Source organism: Thunnus albacares, chromosome 20, assembly GCF_914725855.1.
Source record: "Thunnus albacares chromosome 20, fThuAlb1.1, whole genome shotgun sequence".
In the NCBI taxonomy this organism is placed as follows: domain Eukaryota; kingdom Metazoa; phylum Chordata; class Actinopteri; order Scombriformes; family Scombridae; genus Thunnus; species Thunnus albacares.
Window position 1 is genome coordinate 20,159,548 of NC_058125.1, and position 26,599 is coordinate 20,186,146.

Sequence of the window (26,599 nt, forward strand, 5' to 3'; positions counted from 1 at the left end):
GCAGACCCCCATATTAATGAGGTTATGGTAGAGGTCCCCAGTGCTGAGTGCTGCTTTAAATATTGACACCATGCGACTTGACCTTGTGTCCTCTGGCAACCGATCAATACGGCAAGGTGTGTGTATGTGTGTGTGTGTTTGTGTGTGCGGGCATTACTATTCAACATGTAGGTGTGAGCTTGTGTGCAAGAGAGTGCCGGAAGGGAAGAGAGTGGCACAGTTTTAGTGATCTGCTGTGGGGAGTGCCACATTTGGGAGAGACTCGGCTCAGCACTGACTGCTGTCAAATAACAGCAACATTATCGTCTCAGTGCCAACCAGCCTCACACGCATTTATTCACACTGTTTGGCCTGCATCCTGCGTTATTGGTTCTCTAAACAATCATTTAAAAGATTTATCTCAAAATTAAAGTGCAACTTAATTAAGATTGAAGATTATATCCAATGAAATTAAGGATTTCTGAACCCATCAGCCAGTGAATTATCCCGCACACAATGCTTTAGTGGATAAGTTGGTCTATAAATACACACAGCATAGCGTCACAGCCTCCTGTCGCATGACTAAAACCTCTGGGGCGATTACCTGGCACGCCACCAGTCTTTATGCTGCCAATTAACCTAGAAACTTAATTAAGAGAGTTAATTATTAATCAACGTCAAGAGTCTTTTTTGTTTGTCAGTTGGTTCTTGGCTCAGTTGGTGGAGTCTGGCCTCTGTATTCCTGTAGGGAATAGAAACTTTTCTCCAATTTTCATATTGAAATGAGACGGACAGACAGAAAAAAAAAAAAAAAAAGAAAGCAGAGGTAATCTCATCAACATCAGTCACACAAGTAAAATGAAACGGCATGACGGAGAAGACATGACAGCCCCAGCAGCTCAAGTTCATTCTGATTGACTTTTCATCTCTATGTACTAACTGTCCCTTGTTGTTGTCAGTTTTTGAGGAGTGAAAATTAGTTTTCCCTTCAGTACAATCACAGCAGAAGAAGAGCTTTCTTGGTCAGTGCTGCTTTCCACAATCAAGAAAGAAAAAAAAAAAGAACATAGAAAATGAGATTAACATTTTGACAGCTAGCATAATAGAGTGTCACATCGGTCAAACCCAGTAATGATTGGTCTCTGCAAAATGTGGCAGTGTGTTCAGAAATAGGCCAGTAATATGTTTGTATTGTGTAGAAAACATGTATTTTCAAGCAGTAAACAAGTACTATACATACAGTAGATATAGTATATAAACTAAGCTGTTGTCGTATATTTCCTGAAAGACCTCACTCCATCTTCCCACTCCTACTCACATTCTTGCTCTCTCTCTCTCATCTTTGTTCATCCAGTCTTCCTCAGTTTAATCCACTCATATGTGAACTAACACAGCATCCGTATTTTTTTCTAACTGATATAATTTCATGGTGGCTCTGAACAAATTAACACAAGTTCAGTACAATATTATTACATGTCTGGGGGAAGGAGATGACGAGCTCAGCTTGCTAACTAGATGGAGATGAAGGAAAAGCATGGGGCATAGTGGTAGATGACAGCGTGTTTTCTGTGTGTGCAAAAAGATGTCTGCTTTTAGACTCCGCACACCAACAAATATCCTGATGGTGCGATGCACACGATTGAGTTTCAGACCATTTGTTTCAATTGGTTCCAAACTTAACTTGAAACTGGACTGGGTCTCATTCTGTTGTTCTTTTTACTTATTCCTTTTCTGAATGTTCACTGGCTCCAACCTCAGTAAGAAAAGATATCAAATTATGTTCAGCAGAAAAAACACCTTTATTTTCAGCCAATTTTGGCTGTGATGAACAACAATTTGCCATAAACCCCCCAAAGAGCAGAGTCCTGCAGAAGCAGACAAATAGAAGGCTGTCTTCCAAATTTTTCTTTTTGCATTCTCTGTAAATAACTTAAATACACGGACAAAACAGTTAGCTCAACAGCAGGTTGCAATATGTTGGACATCCCCACTGCTGCATGTGCGTAGATTGGAAGGAGGATGAAGGTGAATGTGTGGAAGGGGAAACGACGAGAAATAAATGTGATATTCCAATTCAAATCTAAGAAATTTATGTTTGTATGTTTCAGAACAACCTAAATTTTACTCCACACGTTCTAAGAGATGAGTCCTTCCCGCTTGAAACGTTGTGATCTCTCCAGTTGTATTTCAGAGGGTAAATGGCTGACAAGGAAGGGCAATCAACTGATGTGGCTCGCCTGATCAGCGTGGGTCCCAAAGGCTAAAAATAAAAATGTCCGGTTTGCTCGCTTTTTTCCCCCTTTTCTAACTTGCAGATTCCTTGTACGTTGTCCTCAGTTTTGCATCATTCAGAAATCTCCAGAACAACTCAATCCTCCCCAAACCTTAACCACATTGTTGATATAATAACCATGACGATGAAGGTCCCCTGACCTTAAAAACATAAGCATTTCCAACCAAACCACAATGTTTTAACTGAAACCATGATCTTTCCCTAGATGCAAACAAAACCGTAACCATTGAGTCATCACATCGTATTATGAGTCTCAGTTCATGCATTGCTCTTACTACTGCTGTTGCTTTTGATCACTACAGCACTCCATTATTTTTTTGTTGATTCAGTTAGCGACAATCTTTTCTCTACTTATGTTTATCTATATGCTTTTTCTACTCTCGTTTCACTCTAATTTCAGTCCTTTATATCCCTGAGACGAGGCTGTGAAGAGCACTTCAATTGTGAATAAAATTAATAAAATTATTATAAAAGATGTAGGCAGATAACAGGGAAACATTTACTGCTGAGTCTCTCCTGAGTCCCCCCCCCGCCCCGGGCGATAACGTTGGGCATGGGCAATCTCACAGGGTGAGACTGGACGATCTGATTGTTTCCCATCCATAAGAACAGAAAATCATCATGCATTGTTTAAATGAGTGGTCGACTGACTGGTTGGTTCAGTTCAATCTGATTATTTTATTCATATTTGATTTTATTATCGTTGTTCATTTAGTCACCATGTTTGTTCTAATGAGATCAGCGATTTTCTTGCTAAGGAGGAAGAGTAGCAGCGGCGTCCAATTACAGACAGAAAACTTGTCTGCACTTTGTATCTGTACTTGAATCACATCATGTCAGAGACTGGCACGGAGCTAGCCAGCCAGCATCTCTCACCGGATGACCTTAATGGATTCCCCTCTGTAACTAAAAATGTCCATTTTCTATCTCCCTGGCATTCTCCTCCACAGCCCCCAGATACAATAGATTTTGTTTTACCTTTCCATCCCCCCCCCACCCCCGTGCACTCGCTCACCCCTTGTTTTCTATGGACGAGTGGAGTGAGTGAGTCAGAAAGTGCAAGCAAAAGAGCAAGAAAGAAAAAAGACAGCATCCGTTTTATTATGCATATGTAGTGTGTTTGTGTATAAGAGTGTTACTGAATGAGTATCAGTGTCACTGCACTGTTGGCAGGTACAGCTGTTATTCTAATGGATGATCCACAGCCAGCATTATGTAACATTTCTGTATAAGCACAAGGACATCTGACTGCATTAGCAACTAGCCTGAATGTTCAACTATTTGTATTAAGATAATATTCTCGAATGTCATGAATACTTTAGAACGTACCACTCACCAGCATTCATTATGTGCGTGTAGTGTGCAGTTATGTTCGATTAGTGTTTAGTTTTTACTTTTAAAGCGCCTGAAAACCTATTTTATTGATCAGCTTCTTACTATGAGGAATGAGGTCCTACAACAGCTGTTGCAATAACTGCAATATTGCAGTACCTCGCTATAGACAACCACGGTGGATGGCAAGCAACCGCCACAACTGCGCTAGGTTCACATTTTTTTCTTTTTTTCATGAGGCTAGGCCCTTCTTAATTTAGGCTTCAATGTGTGTATTGAATGTTCAGCTGCTGCCTCGGTCTGGTTCGGCAGCTCCAGAGGATCCCGCCCGCGGCACGCAGCATTTCATGCTCTCGCTCGTGGGGCTTCATGGAGCCTCACGCAAGTCTCCTGCAGCTAGCATCCAGGGTGAGCTGACCGGGGGTCGTACTGATGCTCGGTAGTTAAAACACTACTGTATGAATACCTTGTCTCTGTTATATGTTTAAACTCTCCTGGGTTACCGTGCAGCTGAGCAGGCTGCCATTTAATCTGCGAGGTAAAGTAGTTTTCTACCAATCATACAATCTAAAGGTCCATCCAGACAGACTCTGTTCATAAAAGCCAGGTTAAAGGGGACTCGGCTGTAGGCCAAAGTTGTTTCCTGCCACAAGACAATTTAAAGTGTTTTCTGTGTTCACCAGGTACTAATCAGACTAACATACCTTGATTGAAAAAGAAGAGGCACTAGTTGTCTCAGCAAGTGCGCCAAAACAACATTGACGTTCAAGTGACAAAGCCCTCTAGCGGCTGTTCTGATATTGGGATGGATGGATGGGTCCACAACACATCGGACTTTAACACAGGAGACCGCTGTTTGTTTCCTGTTTCCAGCTGCATCAACATTATTTTTTTTAACCATGACCACAATCCTCCACTAACCCTAACCACGCTGTTAATATTGTAACCATGACAAGAAGGTCCCCTTAAAAACTAAAAAACAAAACAATGATCTTTCCCTAGACCTAAGCAAGTTGTTTTTGTGCCTAAACCTTAGCCATTGAGTCATTGAATCATAAAACATATTTTGTTGTTTAATTTGGAAGACTTGTCGTTCCAGCGTTGTCACTCAAATTTTAATCATAGCACACCAGCACAGTTCTGATTAAGGAGATTAACTGAGTTTTTAACCGTTAAGCCCTTTTAAATCTAATTGTTGCTTATTTGGTGATGAATATTTAATGTTATAAAGACATACTTAAGATTTAAAACTAATTTTCAGGGACTATAAGGGTAAAGTCAGTAAAGTATGATTTTACATATTATTGTGTCTACAGTTGGATATGGTGTGATAGAAACATACTGGTGAGATTCCCAAGGATTTTAGTGCTGACCTACATTCAAAGAGTGTTGGCAGGGGAGCACTCACTGCTGGTGTCTGCAGGCTTCTCTCTGATTTAAACAGACCCACATGATATTCCAAAAGAAAAGGAAAGGCTGCTTAGACCATACATCATATCTTGTCATGATAGCAATTACACCACCTGTGTTACAGAATGGCTAGAGACGTGCTACAATAAAAAAAACCCAGTCTTTGCGTGCATCATTGGTTGGTGATAGATCATTTGGAATGTGGAACTAATAGCGGATGATTTCAGAAATGAAATTATTCACATCACTCACATCAACTGATCATCAGCTGATTTAATTAAGCATTGTCTAGACTCCCACTTACAAACCAGAGTAGCTTATTAAATGCCCGGATTCAAACTGTTACTACTATTCCCACTGCTAGTTTTTCTTGTTCTGAAATGATTCAATATCGTTGCCAATACGGTAACTTTGTGTCAGGTAAAACATTTAGTTTTCTGCAAAAGCCTGTTTTTCTACAATATGAATAAACTTTTCAATAAAACAACACAAGAACTTTGCATAAATAAAGTAAAATTCAAATTAGTGGTTTCTTGATTTCCTGATTTAAATCAAGAAATATCAAATCAAACGATGAATAAAAAAGACTAAAAATCTGTCCAAACCTCAGTTGACAACTTTTGGTATTTGACAGTTTGATGACAGTTTTTTGATGCATATTAGTTTGTGTTCATCAAGTATTCCCAGTATGCCCAGCTCTTACAATAAGTGGCTGTAACTGCATTTCAAGCTCAAACTGCAACATCCGCTACCCCTGCCTTTACCCAACCAGATGCATGAACTTTTATTTATTGTATATTCGTAATACAAGAGGCATTTGTGCCTATAATCCAATCAACTGATATGATGTCATATGTGAATATGCATCAGCAAACAACTGTTGGCCATCAGAGTTGCCTCACAGTTTTGGGGGCTGTATAGCAACGTCTGTGCAACTCAAGGGAGATTTACAGGGATCATGACAAACTGGACAGAGAACAACATGGTAAAGCAGAAAAATTAATATATAAAAAGGAGTGACAAAATACAATTGACAATAGTTTGGGTCAATTGCCTCCACCAGACAGTTGTCCATCTATATCCTAGATAGAACATGTGGATGCTGTCCCTCTGGGATTGTCGACGAATTACCCGCTATTGATTTCCAGTAGCTTAAGCCAGAAGTCTCTGTTACCTGTCATGTGTTGTATGTGGTGGATATAAAGAAGACAGAACAGGATACAAATGAAAACTCTTATCCAATAGAATTTAGAAGGGATCTCAACATATGATCCAATACACTTTCAAAGGACATCTCATCAAAAACACATAGCGCATTATTGATTTGCTGCAGGATAATAAGGAATTGTTCTCAGAGACGTCACCTGTAGCTCAGGGAAGAATTGGACGTGTGTGTGTGTGTGTGTGTGTGTGCCGGTGTGTGTTTGTATGTTCGATTGTGTTCCTTACATGGTATGTTGGGGCAGGGTGCCCTTGGAAGAGACTCAGCAGCCAGACATTTCTCTATTCTCTGTTTAAGAGCGGCTGAGATTGACACTAAAGTAGCTGGTCCACCTTAAAAGTCAGTCCACCTTAAGTGATCCTAGTCAGGTTAGGCTAACCTACTGTTGCTAACTTCAAGGCTAACCCCCCTTGGGAAAACAACAGACAAGACTTTTCTTTGTCTTGAGAAGCTGCAGCATTAATTAACTGACACTCTGTAACCTATACTGTACATTTACCGCCAGATTGACAATTTACTGCTAACCTTTTCCTCTGCTCTGCTCACATTTACTGTCACTTTTCTGTCGCTTGCTCAACCACACACTCAAAACGCAAATACATTACTCACTGCCCTATTCCTTAACGGAGCTACGCTACTCTTATAACAGAATATACCTTTCATGTAGATGTCCTTTGAAGAATGAGGAGAGGGAGGATGACTCAAAACAATCCCACAGTGACTAGGGTGTTATCGTGCTCACACAGCGTGCGAGTAAAAATCATAAGTAGCCCATTGATATTAATGTTCGTGTAAAATTTTAGCAGCAGCATTCATAATTTTGAATGAATATAGGGGAAAGACTGTAACATTTTACTTGTTGCATTCTGTGATAGATATTTGACGCCATGATATGCACAGCACAAGTATATAATCATCGTATTAGAATAATGACACACATCAATCCATCATGATTACTATAATAAAGCAAGTAATAAGGCTGTCAGATGTAATAAGTAATTTGCCACTGCTACTGCTTTTTCTTATAATATACTGAATGTATTACAGGCTGTTATAGTCTTACAAGTGTGCCACAATACTGAATGAAAGCAAAGTGACATCAAACTATTATAAGAGGGTGATGTAAACTCAGAACAATACCGTGATGACATTAAAAAATATCATAACAAGTGAGCCATGACACATTGTGCCATGCGTTTACTTTTTATGAGATGGTTTCAAATACATGAACCCAAATAACAGGAAAAACCTTTAGAATCATAGTAAATTGATGGTAGGGCAAAAAGATATGATTGTCACTACCAGCTCGTCGTCATGATGCTTTCAAATATATTATGATTTCTTTTCTAGCAGTTAGGGTGTAATTATAATTCTCCCCATAATGTGTGTATGAGGGTTTATAATCTTACTGTATAACCAGCAATTTAAGTGAAATGGTATTGGAGCCAACCTTGGGCACAGGAATTATGTTATTAAGGGAACACTCACTGTAAAGTGCACCGCAGCCATCTTCAATCAAGGATTATAGTGTTGTCAGTCATCCCCTACCATCCGTGCCTCCTTCTCTGTCCTTCTATCTTTTCATTCCTCCATCCTTCCCACACTCCCACACTTTCTTCCTTTTGCATCCCACTCCATACCGCGTCCTCCCACTTTCTTCTGTCCCTCTATCTGTCTCTCCGCCACTCCACCATCTAATCATTTCTCCTGAGTGGGGGCTAATTAACGGGAATCTGACGGAGTGCGCTGACCACAGGAACATCAATCAATCTCTGTCCAACACAGCGAGCCCCCGCTGACTCCCCCAACCTGCTGCCAACGCGCGTAGCTCCGCAAAGGTTAATTGTATTCATTATATAAGGGACAGAGCGAAAGAGGGAGACAGGGAGAGGGAGAGAGAGAGGGAGAGAGTACTGTCTAAAGTCACCCCGAGGGCTCTGGCTCTGGGGTGAATTCTTGGTAGGCCTCAGCGAGGTTAAACTTGGAGCACCGACACCACCTGTCAGCTATTTCTCCCTTAATGTCTGCTTCTTCTCCACCCAAACTCTGATGTGAGTAACATTTTTAGGCTTTTGTCATTCCTTTACACATTATTCCATCATCTATCCATCTCATATCCCTTCTCGTTATGCATAAAACATATACATAATTGTATTAATTTGGATGATGGAACATATGAAAGGAGTCACACACCATGAATAGAGCCTTCTGATTAGTTGATTAAGCCTTAACAGACTTTGGGCTGAAACTCATTTAGTCCTTTGGGTCCGACTGACGCTGCTACTAATGAAGTTTGATACCACTTCATTATTTGTTACAGATATTAACAGCCTTCCAACACAGCAAACCATTTGTTATTGCAGCACTATTTCCATTTGTTAGCAGCTACTTACAAAGCACAGAGGCAGCTTGTTAGACATTTTTAGCTTAAAATAACAGGAGAAAGTTTGCTTTGTATTGACGTTAGTGACCTCGCATATTAGCCTGATAAGATCAGACTGAATTGCTCTTTGGTTTCACTTCATCTCTTCAGACTGCCTATGTTGGACAATTTCAGTTTGGGAACAATTAGCGGTGAGTCATTTTCTGTCTACACGGAAGCTGTTGTCGCTAGGAGCAGTTATCTTAACATTTTAAACACAGAATATAAGAAATGCACATTTAAGTGTTGTTATTTCTTTTTCTGTTCTTGTATAGCTGCAATCTCATCCAAGCATTGTGGCCGTTATTCTTCTTTGTTCTCGTTATTCTTGCTATTTTTAATGGCTGTAGCTAGGCAGCTGGCGAAGAAGATGATATTGATGTTCTTAATCCTGCCCACATACAGTAGTCTTGTTTGGTCAATTATCTGTCCAACTGGGAGAAACTGATGTCAACCAGGCTAACAGTAAGGTATGCATTGATATCTTAATTGGATTCATTATTGGTGATTTTCATGTGATTAACAAAACAAAGCAACAGGTTTCTGCTGTTGTTGTTTTGACCAATGAAATGCGGCCAGAAATTAAGTTTCATGATATATCCTATCCATGACACATACAGACAGGTGACAAATTAAAGAAAAACATGACATGTAGATGCTTCTGTACAGGGCCAGGAGGTCACTGAATGGTTTGATAGGTATAAAAAATATTCAGTCGCCAGATCGCAACTCAACTGAGATTTGTTGTTGACATTTTAGACAGCACTCTCCACCACCATCACCAAAACACCAAATGAGGGTTTATCTTTTGGGGAAATGGTGCATAATGTACTCTTTTTACTTGTTGCCCATCTTTATGCTTATTTGGGCAGTGTAGCGTTGTTTCCCTGATGTTGATGTAGTTTGACATCGAAGAACATTACTGTGAACAAACCTTAAGGCATATGCTTGGTCCGACTTAAAAACAGGATTTGTCAGTCTGATCAAAGTCATGGGGTCTTCAAAGAATATGCTGGTTCTCTGTAAGCAGGTTTGGGAAAATAATATTTTGATTTTTTTGTTACATTTCATTCAGCACATTTACATAGCCTCTTAGAAAGTATCAGTTCATTTCACTTTTCTTCCCTTTAGCCTTTGGCAGTCAGTAAAAACATGTGCCTGAATTCTTTTTAAATCTGTTTAGGAATATATAGTCGACTGCGGTCAAAAGGAGCATGTTTTTTTAGTCAACATCATACACAAACATTCTCGCTTATTTTAGAGGAGCAACTGATGACTCCTATTATGAGACTGCCTGGTCCTAAATTAAAAGCACTTATGAACTTTAGAATTTTTCCCTTTACTTTCATTCACTCATGATGTTCCTAAACATTTATTCATGCAAACTTTTCAAACAAATTGCATGCGGTTACTATAGAAACCGGTACATCCCATTACTGAAGGTTAAACTCAGGCATTCTGCCTGGCAGTGCACTACTGTAAGCACCCTTGAGCACACATGATGCAGGAACGTTACAGCAACGATGGCAAGCACACTCCTAGTGGCAACTGGTTCACTTCCCATAAGAAGTATTTATTTCGACAATTATGTGCTGTGTTAGAATGACCCGAATTAAACGTGTACAACTTGCTGTAGGCTTATTCACATCCTCTACATGTTGTGCTGCCATCGAACATGCCATCAGAGACTGTCTGTGCAACCACTTTAACAGTTGGCTGCTCCATGTATCCCACTGTACGCGCATGTATTAGTTATTGGATGGCTGTTGAGAAGTTGATTTCTGGCTCTCTGAATAGTCTGGATGCCTCATTTCTGAAATTACTTGAATGACTCAAAATGGACAAAAGCCAATCTGTACCCTGGTGCTTTTGAGGTTATCGCTCCCAGATATTGCAGATATCGAAAACTTGCATGTGTGCAATCAAACAAAAAACATTGTTTACTGATGAGAATCTACAGGAGTCTTTTCCTTGAAGCCAAGAGACTGGTTATTAGTTCACAAGTGATGCTCTCCTACAGTGGAATGTGCAAGCTGTTATACACGCACAGGACAATTGGGGTTTTAGTATGCTTGAATCAAACTAGTTTGTATGACCTATTATCCGACCCCATCTAAAGGCAAAAGTGTTTATACCTGTTTTGAATGGCCACTCAAAATCATGATAGCCTCCATGATATCTCTCCAAAAGCTGTGTTTTTTGTGTGTCTTTGTAGTCTCAATGCAACAAAAGGTCTCATTGTCGGAGAGTGCATCCGCCGTGTTGTACTCACTTGTACACACAAAAAGATATGGGGGGGAGGTCAGTCAATAGTCAATTATACTATACTGAAAGTATAATTTTCAAATGTAAAACATGTTGAAGTGTATTTCTACCAATGTAAAAGTATATTGACAAAGTACGTGCTTGCATGCTTAAAAGAGAACATAACTTACACTGTATTTTATTATACCATTAAAGTGTACTATTTTAAGTATATTTTAATTATATACTTAATAATAATGTAATAATACTATTGCTGTATTATTGCCAGTATCAGTTGTCTAGTCTATTATGTAGTTTTTTTCTGTTGTATAGTATTTTAGTAGATTTTTACTTATATACTTCATTAGCCTATATACTGTATATGCATATGGCAGTTTGCAAGATTGTGACACCTTCCCAACATGAATGAGATCCACCTTTTATCCATCCTTACTGACTTCTTTTTACATCATCATCATTTCTAAATGTGGCTAAAGATACAACATTTGTTGAATCAGTGGATAGTCTACAGTGTAGTCCCTGGTACACAGCAGCTGTATAAAGTGTATGTTACGCTGCCTCCACATGGCAGGGAGGCAGTACTGCCACCACAGCTGGACACTGAAGTCAAGGTCATGGGGAGAGACTGCTGGAGACATACAGATTCCACCTTTGTCCCAGGGAATTTTGTGTGTGTGTGTGTGTGTGTGTGTGTGTGTGTGTGTTTGCATAGAAGACATTTTGATACAGGTGTTTGTTGTCTGTGCCTGGTAATGCAAGTGTGTGTGTCTTGGGGGAGACCTTCGCTGTGGTAGCTGGGTTAGCCTCTCGAGCATCATTATCATTGGAATAAACAAGAGCTAAGCTCCGGTGTCCTCTGTGCCCTTGTTCCTCTATTAGATGGTCTTAAGTTTGTGTGTGTATGTGTGCGTGCTCAGACGCTGATCTGTGTTTGTGGCTTTTCAGCACGTTTGTGCTTACACATTTGCAAATGCCTGTGTTTGTGCACTCACTTGAATACCCCTTTGATTTTTACATTTTGTCATAATGAGTTTACCCGTTTTTTTTGTGATTTAAAATAATTCTCATCTATATCTTGTGTGTGTTTGTGTGTGTGTGTGCTTTTTAAAGGTATCTAATCCCTTCATTGGACCGTTCCCATGCTGGCTTCTACCGCTGCATCGTCAGGAATCGAGTGGGAGCTCTTCTACAGCGGCGCACGGAAGTACAGGTGGCCTGTAAGTATACACGAGGGTTGCAGGTGAAACACAGATGAATGGAGCCAATGGATTAATAAATGGATGTATGATAGATACAGAGAGAGTGTGTTTCTGTGTTTGAATGCCTGCAGAGTACACAGTATGCCCACACTCTGTTTGGTTGCCTTTGTATCAAGGACTGACTAGGGAGGGACAGATGCTGGCAGGGTGAAAGATCTACCTGCATCTCATTCAGGGTGTTATCAACCCGGACAGCTGTTCCACTCAGCATTCTCATTAGATTGATATTGTTGCCGTGGTTGTTTTTAACTTTGCTTCATTTCAATATGACCGCCGCTTATTTCATTCTCTCTCTTTTGTCAACAACATCTGTCGTTTCTTGGCGAAAATAGGGCTCAGATGCGTTGTGTTTCTGTAAATTTCCAGCGCCGGTTTCAGGCCGCTCAACTCCCTCGTCTTGTTAACGAGCTATTACAGACGCACGGTAGAGGTGTCTGGAGTGTTGTCATGTTGAATCCACCCCCACCCCCCCCCTCCCATAGTCACAACCATCCTACGCCCATTATCCTGCCTTCCCAGGGTATGCCAGGTTCATTGGCTTCGCCTTGTTCCAGCGACATTTGAGTGGATGTGACACACTGCTGTACCTGAATGAACAATGCAGCCAACCAGACGTGAGGGAGAGAGAGATGGGAGGGAGACAAAGAGGGCCTAACAGTCCCACAGGTCCACTTCTTCAGTGTTGGGCAAACATACTGTTGATGTAGCCAACTGCTTCCTTCTGCATTTCCTCTGTCTTTCAGCAGTCTCTTTGTTGCTTCTATCACTGTGCTTCTTTTAGTTGTCATTCTCTCTCTCTTGAATATGGTCTAGCCGCCACTGCCTTCTATTTATTTTTTGGCTTCCGCCCCACTGTTAATCTGTTTCTCTACATTCCCAACTCTGCCCATTTCCGTAGTTCTCTTCTTCCCCCTCATCAGTTACTCATGAAGGGGTACGGACGGTGAGGCAGAGTAAAAAGGAGAATTAAAGACACCTGCAGAAGAAATGGATGAGATAGACAAGGGAGGGAGAGGGAGAAAAAAGATCTAAAGGGAGAGACGGTGAGATCTCTTTTGCAAACAAATATTACCTTGATGAAGGCTCTTTCCAAGGGCCAGTGCTCTACTAGAGCTATTTCCATCTCTGTGGTCTCTCTAAACATTGTCACATGGGCTTCTTTGCATAATAGTTATAGTCACTGTGAGACTGGTAGTTCAATCTGAAGGATCCAAGTGGTCCACCATGGGTCAAGTTACAATGGGAAAATAGCAGTGAAGGGAGGAAGAGGATTGAAAAAATACATGTCGTGCACTACCACTGTGGTGACTATTTTCTCTTTCATTTACATCTCTTACTTTTCCACTCTGTGCTTTTCCCTTCCTTCTCTCTGTCTCCACTCATTGTCCCCTGTTCCTGCTATACCTCCTCAGGTGTCATAACTTTAATTTGCAGGCTCCCTAGGGGTCTGTCTTGCTACTTCTTGCTGTGCTCTGCTTAATCACACCTCAGCAATAGAAGAGAGTGGGGAAAAAACCCAGACTCAGAATAACTGTGGTAATCACCTCCAACCAATCTAACAGCTAATAAAATTCATGCTTCCTCTCCAAGCTGTTGTGCTTCAACTACATCTCTTGTCGCATTGTGTTTACATTCACTTTGTGATCAGTTTGGCCTGCGCCGTTCGTCGAAATGCTGAGAGTTGCTTCTTCAGATTGTAATCATACAGTAGGGTAGGTGGTAGCGGGGATGCACACGGGGCTGTTACCCGCAATTGGTTAAGTAGCTGTCACTCATGGTGAAGTAGATGTGTCGTCACATCGCCACAACAACATCCACAACAAAGTAGCAGTAACCACCATTTCACTTCTATGTGTGCATCAGCAAGTACTTTTTAAACTTTGAACTATAGACTTTTTAATATTATAATGACATAAATCCAAAGCATGTGGCCTTTTCAGTAGGGGTGCAACGGATCACAAAACTCACAGTTTGGATCGTATCACAGATTTGAGTCACGGATCAGCAAAAAAAAAAAAAAAAGGGGGGAGAGACAAATAAAACTTTGCTTTCCATATATTCTGTAAAACACTTAAAGCAAGGAACTTTTGCCCATGGTCTTAAGTATAAAAGATGCCCAATGTTTAAATAAAACCTTAAAATATATAAAATATTCAAAGCTCAATTGTTAAATTAAATTGCAATATGAAGCATGATTCCTTCCTCTTTTAAACATGGTAGTGAATGAAACAGCCTGTGTCCACATCACCAAAACTTGTTAACTTACAAACATGAACGCACGTCTTGTCTTGCAGCTTTGTTTGTTGATCGAGCCACCAAACAAACATTCACCGCTAACGTCAGTTAGCAGCTAGATAGCTAATTAGCTGGTCATCTGCAGCACATTAAACAGCATGTAAATAATGTTATACGTGCAGATGTCACTTCGGACCCGTTAGATGCTGGTTTGGTCGTTGCTCTTCAAAATCCCTGTTAGCAACATGCTGTCTGTCCATGACTTACAGCAGTTTGTTTACTTTGTCTTAAATGAGACATTAGATTTTGCAAATTAATCCGCGGTTCACATGCGTGCTGAACCGTGTGGGGTGATCCATACGGATCACGGATCGACTACGATCCGTTGCACCCCTACTTTTCAGTGACATACTGTATGTCCAGTCCTTCCTGGTTTGTAAAGTACAATATAGAAGCAAGGCTTGTCATGTTGAACCCTCCCCATAGTCACAACCGTCGTATCCCACCTTCCCAGGGTACGCCAGGGTCATTGGCTTCCCCTTGTTCCAGCAATATTTTAGTGGATGTGACACACTGTTGTACCTGACTGAGCAATGCAGCCAACCAGGTGTCAGGGAGAAAGAGATGGGAGGGAGACAGAGAGGGCCTAACAGTCCTGCATGTCCACTTCTTCAGTATTGAGCAAACATACTGTTGATGTAGCCAACTGCGTCCTTCTGCATTTCCTCTGTCTTCCAGCAGTCTGACTCTTTGTTGCTTCTATCACTATGTTTCTTTTAGTTGTCATTTTCCTCAATCTCTCTCTTGACTGTTGTCTAGCCACCACTGTTTTCTATTTATTTCTTGCTTCCACCCCACTGTTACTCTGTTTCTCTACATTCCCTCCTATGCCCATTTCCATAATTCTCTTCTCCCCCCTCATCAGTTGCTCATGAAGGGATACGGACGGTGAGGCAGAGTAAAAAGGAGAATTAAGGACACCTGCAGAAGAAATGGATGAGATAGACAAGGGAGGGAGAGGGAGAAAAAAGATATAAAGGGAGAGATGGGGAGATCTCTTTTGCAAGCTATGCCATTGAGGCAGCACAATTAGGATTGCAGAGACACACCTCGGAGAAAGGGAAACATGCCGAGGCATTAGAGATTAGGGAAGGGGAGGAGGACATCACATCGCCGAAACTGCAGATCAAAGTCAGGGGATTTGCACACTTCCCAGATTTTCATTTAAGCTAAGCATCACAGCTGCACCGCAAAGCCAGATTACCTTTTTTATTCTCTTTGAAAAAGAGCGAGCGAGAGAGAAAAATAAGATTGCCATCAACGCACAACTACTCCAACATCCCTAGTTCAAAGCCCCATACCTTGATCCCTACACGTTTCAAAGATATTATTATTTCTAAACTGTGTAGGGACTTAATTGAGTGTTTGATGTAATGTTCAAATGACTTCAGCAGAGTTTTCTTTATTGTTTCCCTTGAATTTAAGAGATATCCTTCTCTTGCCGCTTATAGAGCTAAAAAAAAAAACAATCTTTAGGTATTCAGCTGTCACCTCTTGAAAACCAAAGTCTGCACTTTCTCTTTCAGACAGCGTCAGAGGAAGTCTGCTTGTTACTGCTGTCCTGTAAAGGTTTGCAGTCAGCATCAGCCAATATGATTGCATCAGAGGAACACACAGATATTGAAGCAACCATAGAAGAAATCCATCAAAAAATTCCTAACTTGTCCATAGATCTCACTTACAAATAAGAGCATGGAGCAGGAATATTAGTGCAGTATTTTTTTGTCAGTTCTAAAGATATAATGAGGCAGCGGAGGAATAAATCTGCTGTTACAAATGAAATGTATTAGGAGATAATAGAATAGCGACAGTGCTGGTCATCCACTATATTGAGTAATGCACACATTTAGAGAGTGATCAAGATTAATTGTCCTCGATGCATCCACACAGGAGGATACGGAATATGAATATGAGTCAATTTAGCATCCCCTCTGTGTCCCTCTGTGAGTCATTACGTCTCGGTTCCTCCAAGCCTTTCTTGATGTACTTCGGAAACCATGGCAACAACATTGTGCTGTCCATCAAAGCCACTCGATGTAGCATTTCAGATAAGAAAACAGATGGCAGAAGCTCTGTGGACACCAAAAGTCAGATGGAAGGAGGAAAAAAGAAATTTGTGCCTGTGACTTTACGCAGCCTTTTTCCTTTCTTATACTCTCTTACATGTTTTTTTTCTGTTTTGTTGTGTGTGTGTGTGTGTGTTGTTTGTTTGATTCCCTGCAGTCATGGGCAGTTTTGAGGAAGGTGAACGTACACAGTCAGTCTCTCAGGGAGAGGGCGCCGTCGTCCCCGCACCACGCATCCGCAGCTTCCCCCAGCCACAAGTCACCTGGTTCAGAGATGGGCGCAAGATTCCACCAAGCAGTCGCATGTAAGTTTTTCATTTTTTTTTACTTGTTCTTGTTGAATATTTTGTACCTTACTTTATGTTTGATCCTGTGAATACTTTTTGGTGCCTTGTTTCGGGGTGTTTTGCTTTGAGAGTGTGTTTTTTTTTTTTCCCTGCTTGTCGTTTGCCATTCATCTCGCTGCATTTTGTACTAAAGCAGAGTTCGAATTTCTTTTGCTGAACAAGGGCCAAGACCAAAGCACTTTTGGGACTGTGTGAAATGGAATTGCCCCTTTCCTCCACATTTTTATTTTAAAAGAAAAACCCAAAGCACTTTTATCTCTGCTTATCGATGTCTCTGTCTCTCTTTTTCCTCTCCCCTGTCTCTCTTCATTTCGGTCACAAAATGGAAGGCTATTCGTCTCTGAGGTTGGCGGTTTTCATATGGCACCATCAGTACCCGACGGGGCTAGGGAGCACAGGAGCTGATGACAGCCTCAAATGGGATTGTTGTTTTTGTTTTTCTATTCCGCTCACTTAAAATGGAAGGGAGTAAATGGAGAAGTGAATCAGGAAAGAGGTGCTCTCTCTCTCTCTATCTCTCTCTCTGATTCGCTTTTTGGCCCTAGAAAGCAGCGGTGCCCAGTTTTGGCACATTAGTTGCATTGATGCTCAATGTGCAATTTTAGAGACAAGAAAATTGATATTATAGCTTCCATTTGGCTACATATTCTATATCTTGAGTCAAGGTGATAGCGTTTCTGGTTCTCTTTAATGACAGACCTTTTTTGGTAGCGCATGTGCGCAGGGGTTTCTTCCATACATCTCTGTCTTTATATGGGAACATGTTGTGTGTGTGTGTGTGTGTGTGTGTGTGTCTGTGTACAAGACGCTTATCCCCATCTCATCACATCTGCATTTCTTCGCAGTGGGAGGTGACCTTGCCCTTGGTTAGAGTGAATCTTTCTTATCAGCTCCTCATCATCAGTAATCATACCCTGACCTAGAATGACAATGAGACAAGCACCCAGACTGACTGAGAAGCTGAAGGCCGGGCATGGCCGTAGGTAGACCAGTCGCTTTGATTTTGTTCTGTCTTGTTGTGGAAATCTGGATTACTTTTGGGAAGTTGTTAAAGCAAAGTCAAACAGCGACTTGCGGAGCATACAAGTTGGTATTTGAAGAGATTAACACACTTGCTTTTCTGTCGTTCGCTCCTTCCCCTCTCTCTTTTTCTCGTTTATCTCTTCTGTAGATGTTCTCTCTCTCTCCTCTCTCCCTCTCCTTTCGCCTCCATTATAGGCCACCCACTGTGTGTACTTTGCTTCTCTTCATCCTCACTTCCTACCCTCTAGCTCTGAGAATGCTAATTCTGCATGCACTACCAAGGTCACTGTGTGCAAATGAGCACCGTTGATAACAGGCGGCGTTTTTTTTTTATTGAAAATCATTTAATTGAATTTGATTCGTGCCACTAGCGTTGACTCCGTAGAGGCATCATAGTCTCACTAGTGGGGGGAGATTGAGCGAGCACCAAAGAGAGAGTTTTGCGCTGAACCACAAATGTTACCTTGATGAAGGCTCTTTCCAAGGACTAGTGCTCTCCAGAGTTGGTTTCAGCTGTGTGGTCTCTCTAAACATTGTCACGTGGGCTTCTATGCATAAGGGTTATAGTCATTGTGATACTGGTAGTTCCATTTGCAAGATCCATGTGTGTCAGGTGTTCATAGCGGTCCACCATGGGTCAAGTTACGATGGGGAATAGCAGTGAAGGGAGGGAGAGGAGGTGCACTATCACTATGGTGACCATTTTCTCTTTCATTTACAATATCTCTCTTACTTTCCCACATTGCTTTTTCCTTCTTCCTCTCTGTCTCCCTTTACTCTCCCCTTCTCCTGCTACACCTCCTCAGGTGGCATAACTTTAATTTGCAGCCTCCCTAGGGGTCTGTCTTGCTGCCTCTCTCTGTGCTCTGCTTAATCACACCTCGGCAATAGATGCTACATCCACTCTAATATGTTTTAAAACGCATAACTTTTGCTACATTTATTGCCTAGCGTCCACACTACTCTGGCGTTTTTTGGAATTTTTGAGACTTCTGAAAACGCCAGTGATCCCGTTTTAGAACGAAAACTCCAGGATTATGTTTTAGTCTAGACAAGTGGGAAAAAAACACTCGTGTGGACAGAGAATGTTTTCGTTTTAAACATTAAGGTGGATGTAGCCAGAGGCCAGAATAACTGTGGTAATCACCTCCAACTACAACTATTTAACAGCTAATAAAATGCTTCCTCTGCAAGCTGTTGTACTTCAACTACATCTCTTGTTGCATTGTGTTTACATTCACATTCTGATCAGTTTGGAGCGCACCGTTCGTCAAAATGCTCAGAGTTGCTTCTTCAATTGTGTCAGACAATAGGGTAGTGGGTGTATTTGTCTTGTCTCGGTCGTGTCTTGAGGAAGATTACAAGGACTTTTTTGTTCCAGTAGCAAATTTTTGTTGGTATTAACTAAATCCCAGGTACTTATGGGCGTAGCGGGGATGGTCAAGCAGCTGTTGCTTGTGATTGGTCAAGTAGATGTGTCATCACGTCCCAACAACAACATAGCAGTAACCACCACTTCTATGTGTGCATTGGCAAGAAGTTTTTAAACTTTGAACCGCAGACTTTTTTAATATTATAATAACATAAATCCAAAATATTTGGCCTTTTCAGTGACATACTGTATATCCGATCCTTTGTAAAATACAATGGAGAAGCAAAGCAGAACTGACCACCTTTCTCAAATGATTCAGGTTATTCGAAGCTCCAGGTTATGGCTCGTTAAGTCCCATTAACTTGAAGTAACACCAGCGTTATATTATAGGCAGAGCAGAAGGTCACACTGACCCAGACAGCAGCCTGCTACACAACACAAGAGACACGGACTTTGAACGACAACCCACATTAACTTTCCTGCTCAAGTCTCCTTCTTATATAGCAGAAACACGTCTTTTCCTGAACCTTAGCTTGTTGAACGAGCCACCGAAGAAGTATTTACCTGGAAAAGTGCACTGACATTAATTTGCAGGCCAGATTAATTAGCAGCTCAGCTTTAGCTTATTAAATAGCATGTAGACATACCTGCAAATGCCACCTCGGTGCCTTACTCTCCAATACCGGTGATAACAAAACACTGTCTGCATTTGACTTATAGTCTACAACGCACATTTGTCTACTTTGTCTCTTTTGGCCCTGCCTGCCCTGTGTAAACATGGGTTCACATTTGTGGTTTTGAGTGGAATATCTCAATGAAATATTTAAGAAGAATTTCAGTAGACTCTGACCAGGAAAAATCAAGGTATTTTATCAACTTGACACAGGATCCACAATTGAATAGGCGACTAAAACCCATCCCTCAGGGTCAGGGACGCATGTACACACATACGTAATATAGTGTCAACACAATACACCACCAGGACCCTGGATGTGTAAAGAAAACCCAAGAAAAACTTCTGCAATTTTGCCTCCCTGCTGCCAGTTTTCCCCCTGGCAAGGCAGCGTCTCACTGTTGCACTGTGACTGCTCTCTTTTGGCCATGTGGTCTCTGCAGCTGTTGTTCTTGGCAAAGGCAAAGACTTCCGTGCCGTCTCTCGCAGTACACTCATAAACTTGCGGATTCACTTTGTCTTGTGATTCTTTGTGATGCTTGTCTGGTTCACTGTCCAGGTTCAAGAAACTCTGTCCTTTCTTTTCTCATTGCTGAGATGTTAAGCAAGGCATAGATGGATGCAATGGATCCGTTCGACCTGGGCCCTCACGGCTTTGTTGTATTGTGATGCAGAGCAGAACGCAAGGAGAAAAATAACTTATTTATCAGTGATTATTCTTCCTTTATTTAATGGGAATGCATTTGGCAGGGTCTTTTCCATTCAGCCGGTGTGATTTGTTGTTATTTTGGAGACTTAATGTGGTGTAAAATCAGAGGCGCCTTCAGTAATTTTCCAGGAATTGTAGTCCTGTTGGCTTGAAGGTGAGCTTGCTGCTGAATATTAGCGGTGGACCCCGTCCCCTCGCTATTTCATCTGTGACAACAACTTACTAGCCACTACATGGTTTTCTCTCCCAGAAACTTTCCATTGACACTCAGGCATGGATTTATCTGCATTACACAGAAAACAACCTTGTATAGGTGTCTGTTAAGACAGAACACAAGGGGAGCCTGACCTGGAGGAGTCAGTGGGAGGACATCCCTGACACACACACACACACACACACACACACACACACACACACACACACACACACACACATTGCAGTTCCCTTGAGTAATCTGCTGTAGCTACTGATCAATTAATGGCCCCTGCCTGTGATGCTCAGATCCTGTCAGTCTGTTATAGATTCCCCATTAGTCATGAGGGCCAGTGAATAGCCAAGCCCTTCCTCTGCATTTCTCTACAACCAACTGACCAACATTAGTCAGGCACCCAACAACCTGCAGGTCAAAAAGGGAAACGATGTCAAGGAGAATCAGCTCGAAAAACAGAGAACAACATATCACCATGCACATGGATACAGGAATGAATGAATGTTTGTACCTATAGGCTGCAACTAATGATAATTCCCATCACTGATTAGCTTGTTGATTATTTTCCCAATGAATCATTTGGTGTATAATTTCCCAGAGCCCAAGGAGATTTGTCCAACCAACTCAAAGGTGTTCAGTTTACAAAGATAAACAGAAAAAAAAATCAGCTTGTCTTTATATATGAGTAGCTGGAACCAGAGAGCACTGCATATACGTATCTAGGACTGGGAATCAAATACTTGCTCAATACTTTTTGAGTAAACTTTTTGGATGGATTTAGTAATAGCATGTTATGTTTCATGTTGTGAAATCTTTGGTTCCTCAGCAGATCGGTTCATTTAGACACTATTTGACCTTGAAGGTTATTTGGGACATCATTTTTTTTCTTCGCCAAGGCTGGTTTTCTGAACACTCAACCAACCACAAGCAACAGGGAAGCAGAAAGCGAACAGTGAGCCACAAATCTCTAGTTCATGCCCCCGGTGAGAAAACAAGTGGCTGTTTTCATGAGCAACACTCCCCCACCTCTTCCCATCTCTCTCACCCCTCCATCTCTCCATCCCCAGGAGCTGTAGCTTTTTCATCACAGGTCTATTGAGCAGTAGGGCATGCAGCCTGCTGCTTGCTCTCACTCTTCTCTCCCTCTCGTGCTTTCTTTTGCCTTCATCTGTCTACTGGCTGCGGTTTGACTCATACCTTAGCCAGCCATGTGAGCCGCTTGATCCATCCGACCCCTCTCTCTCTCTCTCTCCTGGGGGAGACCATCAACCGACCAGGGCCATTTGTCTGCATGTAATGGAGGTCTGAGGCTGTGGAGCGAGGTTAGGCCCCTCACGGCCCAGCGGAGAGGGACAGCCACGACAGATGCCAAAACACTCCCGAGTGTGTGTATGTGTTAGAACAGGCGCGGCTCTGTCACACTGTGTCAGTACTGGATTAACGCGATAAGATATGCATACAGACTGACAAACTCAGTGGTTGAGCTAGACACAAAGATATGTTCTTAAGCTTCAAAATATGCAGTCCAGGGACAATGTGTTCTTAATTAAAGAGAGCAATCATGGATCATTGTTTATTTCATTTTGCAATAATGTAATTTATTGGTTTTAATGAAAATTAGAGGGGGGGAAGTAACTAGTGCCAAATAAAACATTTAAACTTCCATCTCTCTGTTTCAATCAAACATAGATCCTCATCATCAGTATTGATTAAAGTGCTCATTATAAGGCTGGCAGTCATTGAAATCCCACTCTTAACACTAAATATAAATAAACTGATCCACAAGAAAGTAATTGCATATGAAACTAATATTGCCTCTCGTTGCAAGTGAAATTGAGGTTGCACAAAAAAGCTGCACAGTTGGCCAAGATGTTTTCTGAGCAGCTGTCCAGCCTGCCAGGCTCTCTCTTGTGGACCGCAGCTCTTTCTGGAGAACAATAATGGGAAAGGAAATTGGGTTGGAATAAAACGAGAAAGCAGTCAAAGATGCAGAAATAAAAAAAAATTATATATATATATATATATATATATATATATCAGAGAGAAATTCACTGTTATATTATTACTGATATTCACACATATCTGATTTGTCCAAATTCCTCAGCTCTGTGGCTTGATAAATCCCTGCACCGTGCTGGATATGTGGTAAGCCATCGTCACAAGCAGGCCTCAGACATCTGCTCACAACACCACTGAGTGACTGGTGAGTTGGATAAGGATGACCAAAATGCATCCAGACAGAGACTGGGAGAGATAAAAAAAAAAAAAAAAGAAACATGCTAAAACAAGAAATCACTTAAGTAAGCCGGTCAAAAAAAAAAAAAGAACAATTTCATTACATTTCAATCTTATAACCAAATTCTTATCTCCCTCTTCCTTTTCCTTCACTATACAAGAAAAGCCATTCCGGATAATTGGCTTATTTTTAATTTCTTCCTGCATCATGTGGTCTTTGATCCCTGAGGCCAGGCGAGAACAGGGAGCGGTTAGATCTGCTGAACATGCTGTGTAACAAAGTTTTGTGTGACCCCCACTGCAGCAGCCCTGATTACAGGCTGAGGGGAGAGAATGCTCAGCAGGGCAGCACATTAAAATCAACTAGCAGAGGGAAAAATTGCCGCCTGTTCGCATTAACATTGATGAAATCAGGGCTCGCTGTGGATGATGGTGAAATATTGGTTGAAATTTAGTTTGGCAAGTGCTCGGACACAGTTATTGAGTAGTGAGTTCTGTTCGGAGGCGATAGAAACGGGGAAGAAAGAGAAAGACCTTGTAAGATCCTCTCACACAGTGCACGACCTTATCACAGAGAGGATGTGTTGTCTCCTTACGACAGGTCGTATAAAGTACTGCCTCCTGTAACTTCGCAGCACTAACCTATATCTTCATCCTCAAGAGTTTCTTAAGCGACAGGTAAAGAAGTTAAGTCCAGAAATATGTCCCCGTTTTAGAAAGGTCCTGAGAAGTCACCTCGGATTCATTCAGTGCTTTGGACACTTCCGTTCTGCCCACATCCCTGAAGGGATCCATAATTCATGGCTGTGTGTCCAGGATGTCACCGCTCCAGCGAGCTAGCATTAAATATTTACCGCAGATCATAAGCTGCAGCCATTGAGGCCTGCCAGCCCCTTTAAGAAGACTGTTTTCAGTCTCAGCATGCATGGGGAATCCCAAATGAACCCAGTGACTGTGTCCGCTTTGAGATATTTGAAAATCGATCAGTCCGTGGATGGATCTCATAAGTCGTCATACTGTAAACGCTAACAGCACAGGTAGCTATATGTAGCACACGCAGCATATCACTCTCTGTGCAGTGTCATCTTCTGTATGTCGCCGAAGCTCTACTTATGGAGCTACAATGAGAGTTTGAGGGGGTTTTTTTATGTGTGCTCACCTATATGTATTTTCTGTTTGTACTTATGAGCATTTTACTTCTTTCCTATTTAAACTTTCTTTCCCCAGTTTCTCATCAGCTCTTGTTCCCTTGATAAGGCACAGCAGGTACTTAGATCCCCCACCGAAGAGATGAAGGTCAGGAAGGAGGAAGGAGTGAATGGAGAAGAGGATTGAGAGAGAGAGAGAGATTGGAGGAGGAGAGTGAGAAAGAGGTCAACTGCCGCAAAACAGGAACATGGCTGAGATTTACAGGACAGGGGTCACGGTTTTTACACTGGTGTGCAACAAGCAGTGAGAATTACAGTACTTCTATAGAACAAGCCATTACTGTTTGCACCGCCGTTATTCCAGATTTAGCGCTGCCAATAGTTCTAGGAACTTTAAAGAAAATGTCAAAGAGAAAATCAAACAGAAATGTCACAGAGCACAGAGGGTAGCCAGAACCATTTGAATGATATTGATTTGTTTCTTCAGCAGTAGTATTTGTCTGAAAGACCGAGCTTCCAAATAGCTCTGTGACTGAAAATCTCTTTTGTCTCTTTCCTGATGTAAAAGTGCCCTTGTCTTCAAGTGTGTCACAAATGTCACGAAATATGCTTTTTTTAAATTTAGTTTTTGTTGATTCTCAAATATCTGTTCTGTGTGTCTGTTTCCTCAGACAGCTTGGGTTTGGTAGATGACTGAACATCACCTCTGCATGTGACCACATTGAATATCTGATATGGATGGAAGGAGTAGAGAAGAGAGAGGAGGGGGGGGGGGGGGGACGGAGAGACGGAGGGACGGAACAGTGGATGGAGGGATAAGGCCAGATGAAAAGATATATGTGGAGGAAGGCACCCAGTTGGAACGCACTATCTACCTCCAGAACAGGCACAGATAATAAGAAAATATTGATTGTAAACATAGTCAGGGGGCTGTAGCATCAGGCGGCAGAGAGGAAGGAGGAGGGGTTTCTCCCTATCTGGTTGCTACATTGACGAGGGAAAGTCCAAGGGAGGACTTGATAGAGACAACAAGACACCAGGTATTAGCCCCTATAGAACACCTGCTGAAAAATGGATCAGGGTTTATTTATTCAGGCGTCATTTCAGCAGCCGACAAGGAAGATGCTATTGTTTCCTGCCAAAAGTGGTTTGCTGCCAAAATGCAGGCCACAGGAAGCAGAGGGGTACAAATAGCCAATTAAAAGCTCTGGGTTATTATGCAAGGCTATCATATTTCAGAACAGACCATAAGGAGAAGTATAAGCAGGGGAGGTTGTCAATATTTCTGCTTTGCTCAGTCAGCACCAACACATTGTTTACACATTGTAAATCAATATACCTAATGCTGATTGAACAATGTAATTAAAATGTTAAAATGTTTAATGCCCTTTTTAGCCATGGGATCAAGTATGGATACATAACCAGACTTCAAACATATTTAGCTCTAATGAGGCGGCCCATCACTACCATTGAAGGTTGAAAATATATAACTTTTCCTAAGGAGCTTTCTCTGAACTATTTGATCTTGTAAGTTTTAAAATTGTTTGCATCCCACTGGATTCCTTACACCTATCCTGACTTCTCCTCCTGATTGAAATTTTATTATATATCAGGATAAACCCCTTGAGATGTGTCATCTCGTTTTCAAGGGGTTCCCGTTAAGTATGATCTACAAAATGCCTCACAATTTTTATTTTTTTATACTTGTCTCCTCAGTGCCATCACTCTGGACAACACGCTGGTCATCCTGTCTACGGTGGCACCAGATGCCGGGCGATACTACGTTCAAGCGGTAAATGACAAGAATGGAGAGAACAAGACCAGCCAGCCCATCACCCTGTCAGTAGAGAGTGAGTAAACACATACTGTATACACACATACTGCAATCAACCATCAATGCCAAGGCAGGTGACAGGTCTGGATGCAAGTGAGATCTTGCAACACTGATTGTGGAAAGTAACATTTAAAATTTTACTAAAGTGCTGAAGTACTTTCTTGAGTCTTTCCATTTTCCTATATACTTCTACATCAGCAAATATCAGAGGGAAATAAATAGCTTTTTAGTCCACTACATTACTACAGTTTTACTCACTAGTTACTTTGCAGTTTACGATTTTAAAAAATATATCATATCTCAGCTTATAAAACATGTGTTGTAGATACCCAACAGTTTTTAAAGTAGTTAAAATCATCTCTGCATCAACCAGCTACAGTGTTAAAATGACATGCTTATTAATGCATCAGTGATAATGATCAAATAATCAGTATTTAGGTCCTTTACTTAAAAACTAGTAATACCACACTGTAAAAAATAATGAACAGTAATATTTCTGCATTGACG

General features: G+C 41.4%; 1 protein-coding gene across 6 annotated transcripts in view; it reads left to right on the forward strand.

Annotated features, from left to right (window-relative positions):
- The window catches only part of sdk2b (sidekick cell adhesion molecule 2b), a 275,964-nt gene that overhangs the window by 197,956 nt on the left and 51,409 nt on the right, over window positions 1-26,599 (forward strand). For all 6 annotated transcript variants that reach the window (XM_044337216.1, XM_044337219.1, XM_044337217.1 and 3 more), the window contains exons 3-5: window positions 12,034-12,140; window positions 16,701-16,848; window positions 25,975-26,108. In XM_044337216.1, coding sequence (XP_044193151.1) covers window positions 12,034-12,140; window positions 16,701-16,848; window positions 25,975-26,108 — 389 coding nt within the window. The remainder of the gene's footprint in view (window positions 1-12,033; window positions 12,141-16,700; window positions 16,849-25,974; window positions 26,109-26,599) is intronic.